Source organism: Piliocolobus tephrosceles, chromosome 8 (genome assembly GCF_002776525.5).
Source record: "Piliocolobus tephrosceles isolate RC106 chromosome 8, ASM277652v3, whole genome shotgun sequence".
Lineage (NCBI taxonomy): Eukaryota > Metazoa > Chordata > Mammalia > Primates > Cercopithecidae > Piliocolobus > Piliocolobus tephrosceles.
This window is the reverse complement of record NC_045441.1, coordinates 96923057-96935519: the sequence shown is the minus strand read 5'-3', so window position 1 is coordinate 96935519 and position 12463 is coordinate 96923057. Positions and strand designations below refer to the sequence as shown.

The 12463-nt window shown below is 42.4% G+C and overlaps 1 protein-coding gene across 2 annotated transcripts in view; it reads right to left on the bottom strand.

Annotated features, from left to right (window-relative positions):
* The window catches only part of LHFPL3 (LHFPL tetraspan subfamily member 3), a 566970-nt gene extending 559400 nt beyond the window's left edge, over positions 1 to 7570 (bottom strand). The window contains exon 1 of one of the 2 annotated variants that reach the window (XM_023192547.2): positions 7023 to 7570. In XM_023192547.2, coding sequence (XP_023048315.1) covers positions 7023 to 7461 — 439 coding nt within the window. In that variant the 5' untranslated portion in view covers positions 7462 to 7570. The remainder of the gene's footprint in view (positions 1 to 7022) is intronic. The other variant, XM_023192548.2, reaches the window with a different exon arrangement.
* Between the last annotated feature and the right edge of the window lie 4893 nt (positions 7571 to 12463).

Here is a 12463-nt window from a genome sequence, read left to right as displayed (position 1 = left end):
GAGACTTTGTCAAAAAAAAAAAAAAAAAAAAAAAAAAAAAGAATAAAGGTCAGCTCCTTGATCTTTCCTCATATCAAATAAAAATTCCAGTTGACTCATTACGATAAGGAAAATTCACATTAATTAAAGCTGGTGCTGACTCCTAAAGTTCAAATATATTACGGAAATTACACTTTAAAACTAGCCCAGTTACTATGAGATCAAGCCCTCAAAGTAGAATTCTCCTAGAGCGTTATTTGCTTCGTGCCAACGTGATCCAAAATTCTCTGTACTCCTCTCCCCATAGTTTATCTCCTTATACCACACACAGAAGTGCACTGAGCCACATACTGGAACTCTAGCACTCTAGCTATATGCTTTTCTGTTCTTTATTTATTTTTTTCATTTTACTCCCTTTGAAAGATTTCTGAGGTATGTACCTACAGTGCAATATACTAGCCTAGCCATCTGGATTCTCTTTCCTGGGTGGTAGTAACATGCCAAACAAAAGTTACCAAATAGGTGTTTTCATATTAAGCCTCTGATAGCACATTCTGGTTAGACTTTTACTATATTATTTACTTACAGAAGTATAGAAGTAATTTATTATATTTTTACAGTGGAAAAGTTGTTAAATGTGCAGCCTTGCACCAAGAAAAAATTCCTAACAATATATTGTATGTATATGGGACTGGTTATTTTTCACAGATGTTTGCTTAAAGTCTCACTTTTATAAAAACTGTTTGTTTTGACATCACATTAATATATTTTAATATATGTGACATCTCTTCAATTGCCACATTTCTTGTCACATTACATATAAGGGAAATGTTTCTAAATTATTCCAGATCACTTTCTTGTAAGTTTGCCTTGGCAAATAAAAAATTCTTTTTTAATTTTTGTTGTTAGAAAACAAAAACTGCCCCCTCCAGCAGTACGCATCCTTTCCTCTACATGTGGGAGAAGATTTGAAATGCTCTGGTAGAGGAAAAGCCTCTCTTTAGGGTCACTCCGTGGCACTGAACTTAGGATGCATAAGCAGCACTTTGGAGCAAGAACTCACTTTCTCATACTGCTCAGCACCAGCCAAATGGTAAGGACAAAAGATTGTCCTGAGCACTGAGTCTACACCTGAGTACAACCCGGTTTTGTCCCCTCTTCAGAGCACCCCATCAGAGCTCAGCACATTCAGAATCACTCTATCAGAGAGGGCTTGGTCGGCTCCATGGGAGCCCAGGAAGAGCACATCTGCACTGATGCCAAGTAAGAAGTGGGAAAGCCTGGAAAATATGTCTTTTCCTGTCTTTATTGCTCCTGAAGGTACATAAGGAAATCCAACCTAGAACAAGTCCCTGCTCTTTATGAAAGAAAACCCAATCTCTTAATTTTTACATAAAGCCTCCATTTTGGATGACGTGGGGATTTTTAATGAGAAAATAAATGGTAAGGGAAAATTTGCTGAAGCCTGAGATATGATTATCTCCCAATGCTGTAATAAAGATCATTACCTACACATCAGAAAGCCTCTGTTTGGCAAATAGCTCATCACAAATTAGGGTGTCAAGTCACAACCATTGTCATCAAAGAACAAGGAATAGTTCTTTCAGTGTGGTCACTATTAGTGATGCCACACACCACTGAGAAATGAGTATCATGACTTTCAAAGTACACAGCATTCACTTCTCACCACAACATATGGAAAATTTATTTTATTTTATTATTTTTTGAGATGGAGTCTCACTCTGCTGCCTAGTCTGGAGTGCAGTGGCATGATCTCAGCTCAATGTAACCTCCGCCTCCCGGGTTCAAGTGATTCGCCTGCCTCAGCCTTCTGAGTAGCTGGGATCACAGGTGTACGCCTCCGTGCCTGGCTAGTTTTTGTATTTTTAGTAGAGACAAGGTTTCACCATGTTGGCCAGGCTAGTCTTGAACTCCTGACCTCAGGTGATCTGCCTGCCTTGGCCTCCCAAAGTGCTGGGATTACAGGTGTGAGCCACTGCACCCAGCCCAACATATGGGACATTTAAAGTCCCTTTTCCTTTCATTCTTCACCTAATTATTCGTTCTTTTTAAATTAATTAACTCAACAACAGTTTGTTGAATAGCTACTATGTGCCAGATATACACATACTACTATATGCCAGGATATAGTAATAATAGCAAGACAACAACAGCAACCATACCCAACACTCATAGAGAGTCTGCTTACTATAAACCAGACACCAAGTATATACATTAGCTCATTTAGTCTTTGCAACAGTCTCCTGACAGGTACAATTATATGCATATTTGCAGATGAGCAAAGATTAATTCTCCAGGTCACACAGTCCATAAGTGCCACAGCCAGGCTTCAAATTCACATCTTTTAACTCCAGTTTCCATGCTTTTGACCTCTATGCTGTATAAAGAAAAACAGGCAAGGCCGTATGGAACTTTCAGTGTAGTGGAGAAGACAAATTAAATAAACATGGAAATGTGCTGTAATTTCAAATGCTAATGAGATCTATAAGAAAACAGGAGGGTGCCACAAGATAGGATGGTACAACATTTCAAAGGCTCTTCTTGCAGGCTAAGAAACACAGTGATTACCTTTGGTGATTCTCATCTCACCTAAACGACAAAGTTATAAAATTTAAGAAACCAAGCAGGGTAAAAAGAATTTGGCAGAACTAAATCTGGGAGGCTAGGGGTAACAGACTAAACAATTCACCCGTTACCCCTTGCCATGGCCAGGCTTTGCCATAAAGCCTTGCCATCTTGGTGGCCCTTCTTGCTGGTACACTCAGCATGATACAGATGAGGAATCAGGGGGAATACAACCCATTCTGTCCCCATCTCTCCTTAATAAGAAAATCCAATCTGGATCAGGTGTCCCATCTCCACAGATGAAAGCGAGTATCTCTCCTCATCTGCTGCCTTTGACCAAGAAACACATGACTGATGTCTACAAAACCTTAAATTCCACCTGAATACTTCAGCTTATAAAAAAGAAAAAGCAAACAAAAGATTTATTTTGCCTAATATGGTGAACACATGGGCTTCTGGAAACAATTCAAGGTATGGCTTATAGTCACTAGAACAAACAAAACATGGTTTATAAAATGTAGTTATTAGTAGACTCAGAAACCAACGGAAACAATTGACTTAAAGAGAACAAGAACATAGAAGCAGAAAATCAGGTTCCCAGGGGAAGAAAATTCCCTTTCCATCCTGATTTTTTAAAAATTTGGACTTTATTACCCTGCTTGACCAATTATAAATCTACTCCTTTCCTTTTAGTGTCAGAGAAATCACACAGAAAGAAGAAAACCCTCTTTATTTTTCCTTCTGAAGAAATTGCCTTTCTACAGAGTTAGGAAAGTTTTTATCTCTTATTATTATTATTTATTTTATGTATTATTTTTATGTCTCCAGTTTTTATATAAGACATGGTCTGTACATACAGGATTACATCCAAAGACAGTATGATATATTAACTCCTAATTCTGTGCTTCCTAGTTTCACGCTACTGTGTTTGATAAAGACTTAGAGTGAAGAAGGAGAGGGTAAGGTGTAATTAAATGTGCTTCACACACCTAGATGAATGAGCAACATCATTTTCAGGTCCAATAAATAAATTAATTTTTCTGGTTCATCGTTCAGAATCATAAAAATAATAATTTTTTATATTGTAATGTCACAAGAAGTCTCCTGTTTCATCATCTTAATGTATCACTTGAAATAGGATTTTGGCTGGGCGCAATGGCTCACGCCTGTAATCCAAGCACTTTGGGAGGCCATGGTGGATTGCTTGAGGTCAGGAGTTCGAGACCAGCCTGGCCAACATGGTGAAACCTTGTCTCTACTAAAAATACACAAAATTAGCCTTGTGTGGTGGCATATGCCTGTAGCCGTAGCTACTCAAATAGGAGAATAGCTGAAATAGGAGAATCGCTTGAACTCAGGAGACAGAGGTTGCAGTGAGCCAAGATCGCACCACCGCACTCCAGCCTGGGTGACACAGCGAGACTCCATCTCAAAAAAAAAAGAAAGAAAAAGAAATAGGATTTTATATTCTACTTGACTACATACAGGATGTTAGTATATTTAAAATGCTTAGATAACTAAATACACAAGTGAATAATTTGATTTCCAATGAGGGATAAACAGTCTCGAATAAGCAAATAGTACGTTAAGGTCTCATCTTTCATATTTAGCAAATTACACTTGAGATTAGCCTAGGTATAGGCAAACAATAGGCAGGAGAAGCCTACTTAACATTAAAAAGCAACAGTCTAAAGGCTAAACTTTTTTTTTTTTTTTTTTTTTTGAGATGGGGTCTCACTCTGTTTCCCAGGCTAGCGTGCAGTGGTGCAATCTCAGCTCACTGCAGCCTCCACCTCCCGAGCTCAAGAGATTCTCCTGCCTCAGCCTCCCAAATAGCTGGGATTACAGGTGCCCACCACCATGCCTGGCTAATTTATGTATTTTTAGTAGAGATGGAGTTTCACCATGTTGGCCAGGCTAGTTTTGAACTCCTGACCTCAAATGATCCACCCACCTCAGCCTCCCAAAGTGCTGAAATTACAGGCATGAGCCACTAAGCCAGGCCTAGACTAAACTTTCAAAGTAACTTACAATAGATGTTAATTTTTTTGTTAGTATCATGAGACTTAATTTTTTTTAGAAAAACCCTGAAAACCATGTTTAATGTAACATTCTTTAGAAATATCTTCTATATGTTATTCCTTAAAAATCTGAATGAGTGACAGATTCTTATTTGACCTGTCATCAGAATCCATTCTTCTTTTATTGATATACTTCACTAATGAACAAAATCATGTCCTATAGTTTACCTAGAAATAAAATACCAAATAATTGCAAATAAATGTTTTAAAAAGTATGTCACTTAAGGATCTGGACTTCTCCAAAATGAAGTAAATGTCCTTACATCTTTAGTACAAAAACTATCCCACATTTTACATGACATGGAAAACAGGATAAACATTGATGTCAAATGCCTGAGAACAACATTACATTTCACTACTCCAGGACAGACAATCTTTGTGTGCTCTATTCCAGAAAGAGAAAAGGAAAAAAATAAATAAATAAACCTTGTAATGGTTGCAGTTAGTATTAACTTCAAAGCTGGTATTTCTTTCTCAAAGATCATTTTCTTTCTGTCCTTTAAAAAAGCGGGGTGTTGGAGTATGAAACCTCATAACAATCAAACATTGAAGAGTATGTTGTTGAGAAAGCACCTGCAAAGTATTTTCAGACCTTTGAAAAAGATGTAATTTGAATCACCTGTCTAAATAGGTCATTTAACTTAGAAAAATTAAAATTAGCTGTGCAGGGTCAATTCTTTTTCTACAGCATCTGCATCTTGTGTGTCCTCTTCAAAGTCAAACCAGAGCTAAGTGTCAAGAACAGACATAATACGTGAAACTATTCCAAATCGTACAGTTATTCTGCTTGAAATGGCCATAAAAGTTAACATTATATATAAAAACATAGAGTGAGGGAGTGCTACAAAAAGCTGGGGATGGGGGTGCAGAAGGAGACGCAGAACTCACATTTCAGGGCGATAAAGCAGGTATGTGTAAAGCAGGGAGTCTCCACTGGTGCTCATTTCTTGCTTTTCACATACACACTTTTACAATATATGGCAAATCAAAATCAGGCGAGACAAAACACAAAATAAGTACTTCCACACAAGTGTAGTCTCCTACAAGCTTCATCTTTCGTTATCGAACTAGCAGTATAGGATTATGAACCTTAACGCTATTGTCCAGCACCTTTAAGTATTTACTCATCCTACAATACTCTGGTAAACTCAGGGATTGAATCCCTGCTCCCCAGAAAGCCTTCCCAGGAATACAATAAACGACAAAATCTTGAAACATCTTAAAAATGAGAACAATAAAATAAAATGCAAATGAGAAGTTTAGCTGCCTAAGATATTCAGTGTTCTTCTACAAACAGACCATCCATAAAATCAAAAGGATGTCAACAATGTTGGAACAGAAAGGTGTCAGGACCATTGGACCCTTTACTTTAGAAGGGAGGGCATCCAAGGTGGCTGGCAGAGAGGCAATCGGCATCAGGGGAAGTACAGTAAGGAGTCAGTTTTGTTTCAGGACTCTTCAAAGTCACCAGGAAATGTACCCCATTCTTTCTGGGTTTAAAGTAACTTTGATGCACAGAAAAATACTTTCATAGCCTCCAGCTGGCAACAATATCATCCACAGGCAAAGAGTGATCGGAGATACTAATGAAACAGATTCTCCTCTCTGCCCACTTCCCCAAAGCCACTTTCCTAAAATGAGATTTTGAGGAATCTTGATTTACTAAAGCCTTCTCTCTGTTTAAAGGTGAAATGGAAGGACCTTTGCACGGACAAGGAGGCAAACTGAAGGCTTGACATTGAGGAACTGCTAAAGAATGTTCTAAGCTACATTTTTCTTACAAGGGGGAAACCCAAAACAGAATTAATATCTCTTCACCTCCAGATGGAGAAGAAAACATATATAACTACCCGGGACGGAGAGAAGCAGTATCACTCCAGCCACCACCCCTCGCCCCCATTCCCAGGATCAATGACAGAAATAGTCCCAGCAGCAAGGGGCAGGGCAGGCTGGCTGCTCCTTCCACTACGATCTCTCCAAATTCGCTTTTCACTTCGCCCTGTTAGTCCCTCCTTAGTCCCTCAGCACGGACCCCCAGCCTCATCTCTCTAAGCGGCCACTTCTCCGCCCCCCAACCTTAGTTCTGAGCGGACTCGGCCCAACAACCGCCCTGTCTCGGGCGCGTCCCTCTGGGTGGCGTCCCCCACACTTGGGAGGCTCACAAAAGCCCCGGGACGAGGCGCCAGCGCCGGGGCTGGGGAACCCCGGGGGTTCCGGCCTCGCTGGGCTCCCGTCACCCCCACACCTCGACGCCTGAGCGGATTAGGCGGCTGGGCTAGCAACTGCGCGCACAGCCCCCGTCCCTCCCACTCTGGCCCCTCCCCGGATCGGGCGCCCCGGGGTCCTCCGCCTCGGCGGAGGTGAGCGCGCACTCACCGGAGGTGAGCTGCATCCAGGCACATATCTTGTACACAGTGGCCGTGTTGCAGAAGAAGAAGAGGGTAAAGCAAACGATGCAGGCAATGATGAGCATCATGGAGAGGCCGATAAAGAAGGAGGCGGCTTTGAAGGCGCCCGAGGGCAGCGTGGAGAAGTCCGTGAAGCTGCCCCTGCAGGTCAGCTCCCGGGAGAAGCCGTTGCCGATGCAGTAGTGGAAGAGCCCGAAATAGCCGGCTTGCGGGGTGTCCACGCCGTCGCCTATCCAGTAGGGCTGGATGAAGCACACCACGTTGACGATGGCAAAGCAGATGGTGAAGATGGCCCACAGCACGCCGATGGCCCGCGAGTTCCGCACATAGTTGGTGTGGTACAGCTTGGCAGCCTCCTGAGCCGGGAGCATCGCGGCGGCGGCGGCAGCGGCGGCGGCTCCGGGCATTCTCCCCCTCCTCCTCCTCCTCCTGGTCCTCCGCCTCCCCCCGCCTCTCCGCGCGCAGGAGACACACTCACGGAGCCTCGCGCGCTGCAACTCCCCTGCCTCCGCCTCAGCCCAGCAGCACCAGTTTCAGAGTCTGCATTCTCGCTCCCGGAAGGAGGGCGGGGAAGCGCGGAGCACCCCTCCGGCTCGCCTGGCACAGCCTCCCGGCTCCCCTCCCTTCCTCCCTCCTGGCCCGGGCTCCGGCCCTCCTCACCACTCTCCACCCCTGTTCCCGCCGCCGCCGCTGCAGCTGCTGCAGCTGAAGGCGGCAAATCCCTCGTGGAGCACCGCGGCGCGCAAGCCCGGGGCGCCCCCCACTCCGCTTCCCGCCTCCCTCCCCGCTGCCAGTGCCCAGGGGCGCAGAGGACCGCGGCCACCCCGGAACGCCCATCAAGGGGTGGACACGAGCCAGAGAAGTGGGCCTGGATTAGGAGGGCGAGGGTAGTCTAAGAAGGTGGCAGGAGCACCCACAGAGATCCTAGAGGCAACCCCAGGATCCTGGTGGGTGTGAGGGGCCGGGCTCGAAAGGCTGATTCAGGGAGCATTTCATCACCGCACAGCAACGTGCTTCGACCTCTGCATCTTTGCAGAGGCACGAGGGGCAGCGCGGCAGATGCAGGCAAGAAACGCCAAGGGAGAGGAGGCGTACAGCCCCCAAGAGTCTTTCTTGTTACCACAGAACTGCCCCTGGCTAACTCCTCGATTGCTTTCAGGTCGACAGGTGGAGACAAGTTGCGCAGGAGACTGGCAGACAATAATGTAAAAGACAAACCTCAAGGGTGGTCTCACATCAAGCACAGCTGAGCTTGCGTCCTCTTTGCGTTTTTCCCCCAGGCAGCCAGCTGAACTGTAGCTAGTGGATGCCCCATACTTTCCTTTAAGTCGTTTCCCTGATAAATCCTTCCATAGATTGGGCCTGTGTGTGCTTGCAAGGGACTGTGTCTCACAGAATTTTATAGTTTGTTTGAAAACAGGGTAGTTCTGCCAGTGTTACACTTACTATGCAAATATTGACAGCTACTCTGCGCCCAGGCGCTGAGCTGGGTGGTAAGGGTACAAAAAGACGCAGCAGATGGTTAGTTGTCCGGGAACTTTCATCTCCCTCTACAACCCAAAGCTAACCAGAGAGCTGTTTTCAGGCTAATTTATCGCTGAATTACCCATATAGAATTCCTTTTTCACATGGCATTGCTGTTGTACACCTCACTTCGTGCTGTTTCCTTAGCTTACGTTTTCCCTTTTAACAGTCTTTCTATTGCTCTTTCAACAGTTTCTACTTTTCAAACTGCATTTCCCTCTTTCCGTTGGTTATTTTTTGTTTGTTTGTTTCCTTCTGATTCTGATATAAAGAAACATGTAGCTGCCTCCCACCCCCAGCCATGAAACCAGAATGCTTAATTGTAGGAGTGGGTTTTGGTAAGAAATCATTCTGAACCATATGATCCCTGAATTTTCTGAGCATTTCTATCAGAGAGAATTCTGATAGAATTGGACCCTAAGTCTATACCTAATTGGCTATATCAATGGCTATTCCATGGAAGAAGAGTCATACCCTAAGTGATGAAAATTAACTATGCTCTTCATTTGATAGTCTGAAGATTTGAGATTCCATGAAGAGGGAGGGGGAGAAAGTGGAATAGGGGTGTGAGACACATAAGATAATGAAGGGGCTGCTGCTGAAACTGGGAAAGGATCTAAACGCATGAGTTTCAGAATCTTCCATTCAGCTTTTTCTATAGGCATGTAATTCATGTATTGCACTTCAAGGTCCATCAGACAGAGCTTTGAAAATCAAGAGAGAACAGAATTAAACAGTAGCATGAGACATGTAAGTTTAAGTGAGTAAGAATTTCTAGCAAGTGTGGTTGTAGACTCTCAGAAGGTCTTCAAAATAAATATCAGAGGGATTTGGAGGAGGTGACAAAGATGACCTAAATATGGGCTAGCCCAATATAACACTTGCAAGTCTCTAAAAATACAGTTCATGATGATGCATCATGAGTGCATTGGTGGCAGTGGAGGGTCAGAATTTCTGTTAGGTTTCATTTGTTTTAACTCTCCTGAAGTTGCTGGTAAATCAGAAGAATTTTAACATGGAAGGAGAAAAAGGAAAGGAGAATAATCAGATTTATGGGGCCATTTGGCAGGCCATGTGTCCCAGGGGCAGAGATAGCTTTACAGCAAGAACTGACAGTAATTTCTAGTAACTCTCTTAAGCCCTCAAATCCCCAAAATCTGGTTGTATGAAGTAGTCTCCCTTTAAAATAAATGCCTGAAAGAAATCTTACTGTTTCCATGGGGTGGTTGAGATGGGAGGTGGCTAAGAAGGGAAGGCTGAGAATCAAAAAGCCTGGTTTATACCTCAATGCTTGAATTGCCTTTATGGGACAAAGAAAAGACTGGTGGGTGACTCAGATTCAAATGTGATTCAAAGAGCTTTTCTATTTGAGTCATGCCCAAGGACACCCTTATTCTTATTTCAGGTTTGGAATCGCCTCTGGGTTCATGTTCAGATTCACCACACCAAGGAGCACACTCAGGGTCCACTCTTGTCAACAGCAACTAGGATCAGACCAGTGTTGGTGTATTGCTGATCTAAAGTGCTCCCATTCCCTCTGAGAATTTGAGTTGTTGCCTCTTGAAGTTAGGGTCAGTCAGGGATGAACTGGACTCTGCCAGTGACCCTTCTGCCTACCTTCACCCTTCCCTGTACTACGACAGATTTTCAGGATGAAGCAGGATGTTTAAAGACTCTAGCAACTAGGGATGAGCTAAAATACCTGTGAACTCCTGGCTTGCTATCAATGAATGCAAGATATTCTTCTACCCTTTCCCAAACCCCTTTGTCACCCACCCCCCAACCTTGTCCTTAATAACCAGGAATCCCAGAGGTAAAACTATTTCTAGCCTCAATCTAAAACTTTTCGCTTGCACCCTGTAGACTTTAAGAGTTGTGACAGCTAAGCATCTGGGCAACATATTGAACCTCCTTAAATCTGATGTGACCAGGAAAGCTGTTTTGGGGAGGAGGAAATAATAAAACTAGCCTGATTCATGCTAAGAAGTTGCTATTGATAGAAAAGTATTTTGAAACTATAACATGATTCATATGTGCTAAATAACTAGTAGAAGCCAGTGTCATCGACAGCATCGAATTAGAAACACTGAACACGCAAATCTGAAACTTCACTGTTAAGATGTGTTTCTGTGTCTGCCGCAAAGGGTCAGTAGTGAGGCCCACACCCTCACTTTTTGCAAACTGTGTCTCAATGAATGTTAGGACTATACAAGAGAAAGCAACAAAAGAAGAATGGAGGCCATGTAACACTGCCAAAAAGATCCTGGGTAAGGTAAAGAGCTAAAAATTTTGATCCCAAACTCATCTGAAACAGTATGGGAGAGTGTGAAAGCCTTAGAGGACAAGAGCCTTGGGATACAGACCTAGTACCATCTTTGTCTAACTACAAAAGCCCAAGGATCTTAGGGATCCATTTTCTCATCTCTAAAATTATGCTGAAGGAGAAAAGGACATCAGATGTATCCTGAGCTGCCTTTCTGCAGTAGTTTTATTCTATTCTATGAATATTCTTCCAAGATAACTTTGAAAAATATATAAAAAGGGAGATACAACCCAGCACTTGGGGAAAAATTAGTCGAGACCTAAGGAATATATATCAGACTGTGGTGAAATAGACATTTTCTTTAAAATTGAAAACCCCTTCTGAAATCCCATCGGTATAATTTTTCAAGCAATGGCTGCTTAGAGTTTTCAGAAGAGTCATTGCTATGACCTTGGATAATGGAGAAAGATGATTTCTAAAATCTGTTACTTAATCAATTTTTAGGGCTATTGCCAAGGTCAGTATCAGATTCCACTCCAGAATATAAAGATTTTAATAATGAAGCTCTTTTCACTCATCAAGGCTTTCCTCTGCTCTCCTTTAGTTTTCTGTTAGCGATTTTCAGAAACCAGGAACCACCTCTTAGATAATCAATCACTAAGTTAGCAGTGGCAATCAGATAGATTGAGTATTTCAACTCTCCCTGCAAATCAAGATCAAATTCATCATGGGACTCTAAATTCATTGCACCTTGGTCTGTGTAGAACTCCAAATAGGGAGGGAAATGGGAAATAGAAATGCCAGGCTTTCTCCTTCTTTCCTTTTCTCCTCTATTTTGAATTGGATTATGTGTAAATTGCCCCTTTCTTTAAGTTTTTTTTTTTTAATTTTTTCCAGAACTCAGTTAAAAGCATAAGTTGTTTTCTCATAAGGCTGACCATAAGAACATACTAAAAGAACTATCTTGCTATTAATCTGTCTAAGCCCCTTGATAATTTTAGAATAATTCTGTCTAAAGATACGTAGTGACCTCTATTGAATAAAATACTATAGAAATATGACCATCACCTGAAGTATGGTTTTTAGAAGTCTGTCATAATGATATGTTAAAATTTGAAGTTCAGTATGCAGGTCTGTTCTCTTTGAATCTAACACTAGTTGGTCTTCTTGATCTTTAAAAAAGAAAATTCTATCTGCTGTACCCTCTGAACATGCTTCATGAAGTTTCCCACTTGAGGTGCAGCAACACCTACAATCTGAAACATCTACCCTTGTACCTTCAGTCTGGGGCCTGTATTTGAACCTACTACTTGGATTCTCTGCTAAAGGCATCTGTATCCATGCAGCTTGTTTCTCCTACTTGGCAATCACTTGCATCTCTCAAACCTTAAGTTCAGCCTTTTTGAGACAATCCCCAAGCCACATATTCTATATTTTAAGTCTTATAATTCCAAACGCATTTCTTTTACTGCCATAGTAACACAAAAATATTAATCTTGAAAATTCAGTACTTTCATTGTAGAGGCACTTTTTTATATCTGTATTAGTCAGCTCTTGCTGCAGAAGCAACCCAAACTTTCAGTGGCTTATAACCACAATTATTTGCTTCCTACCCAAAGCAC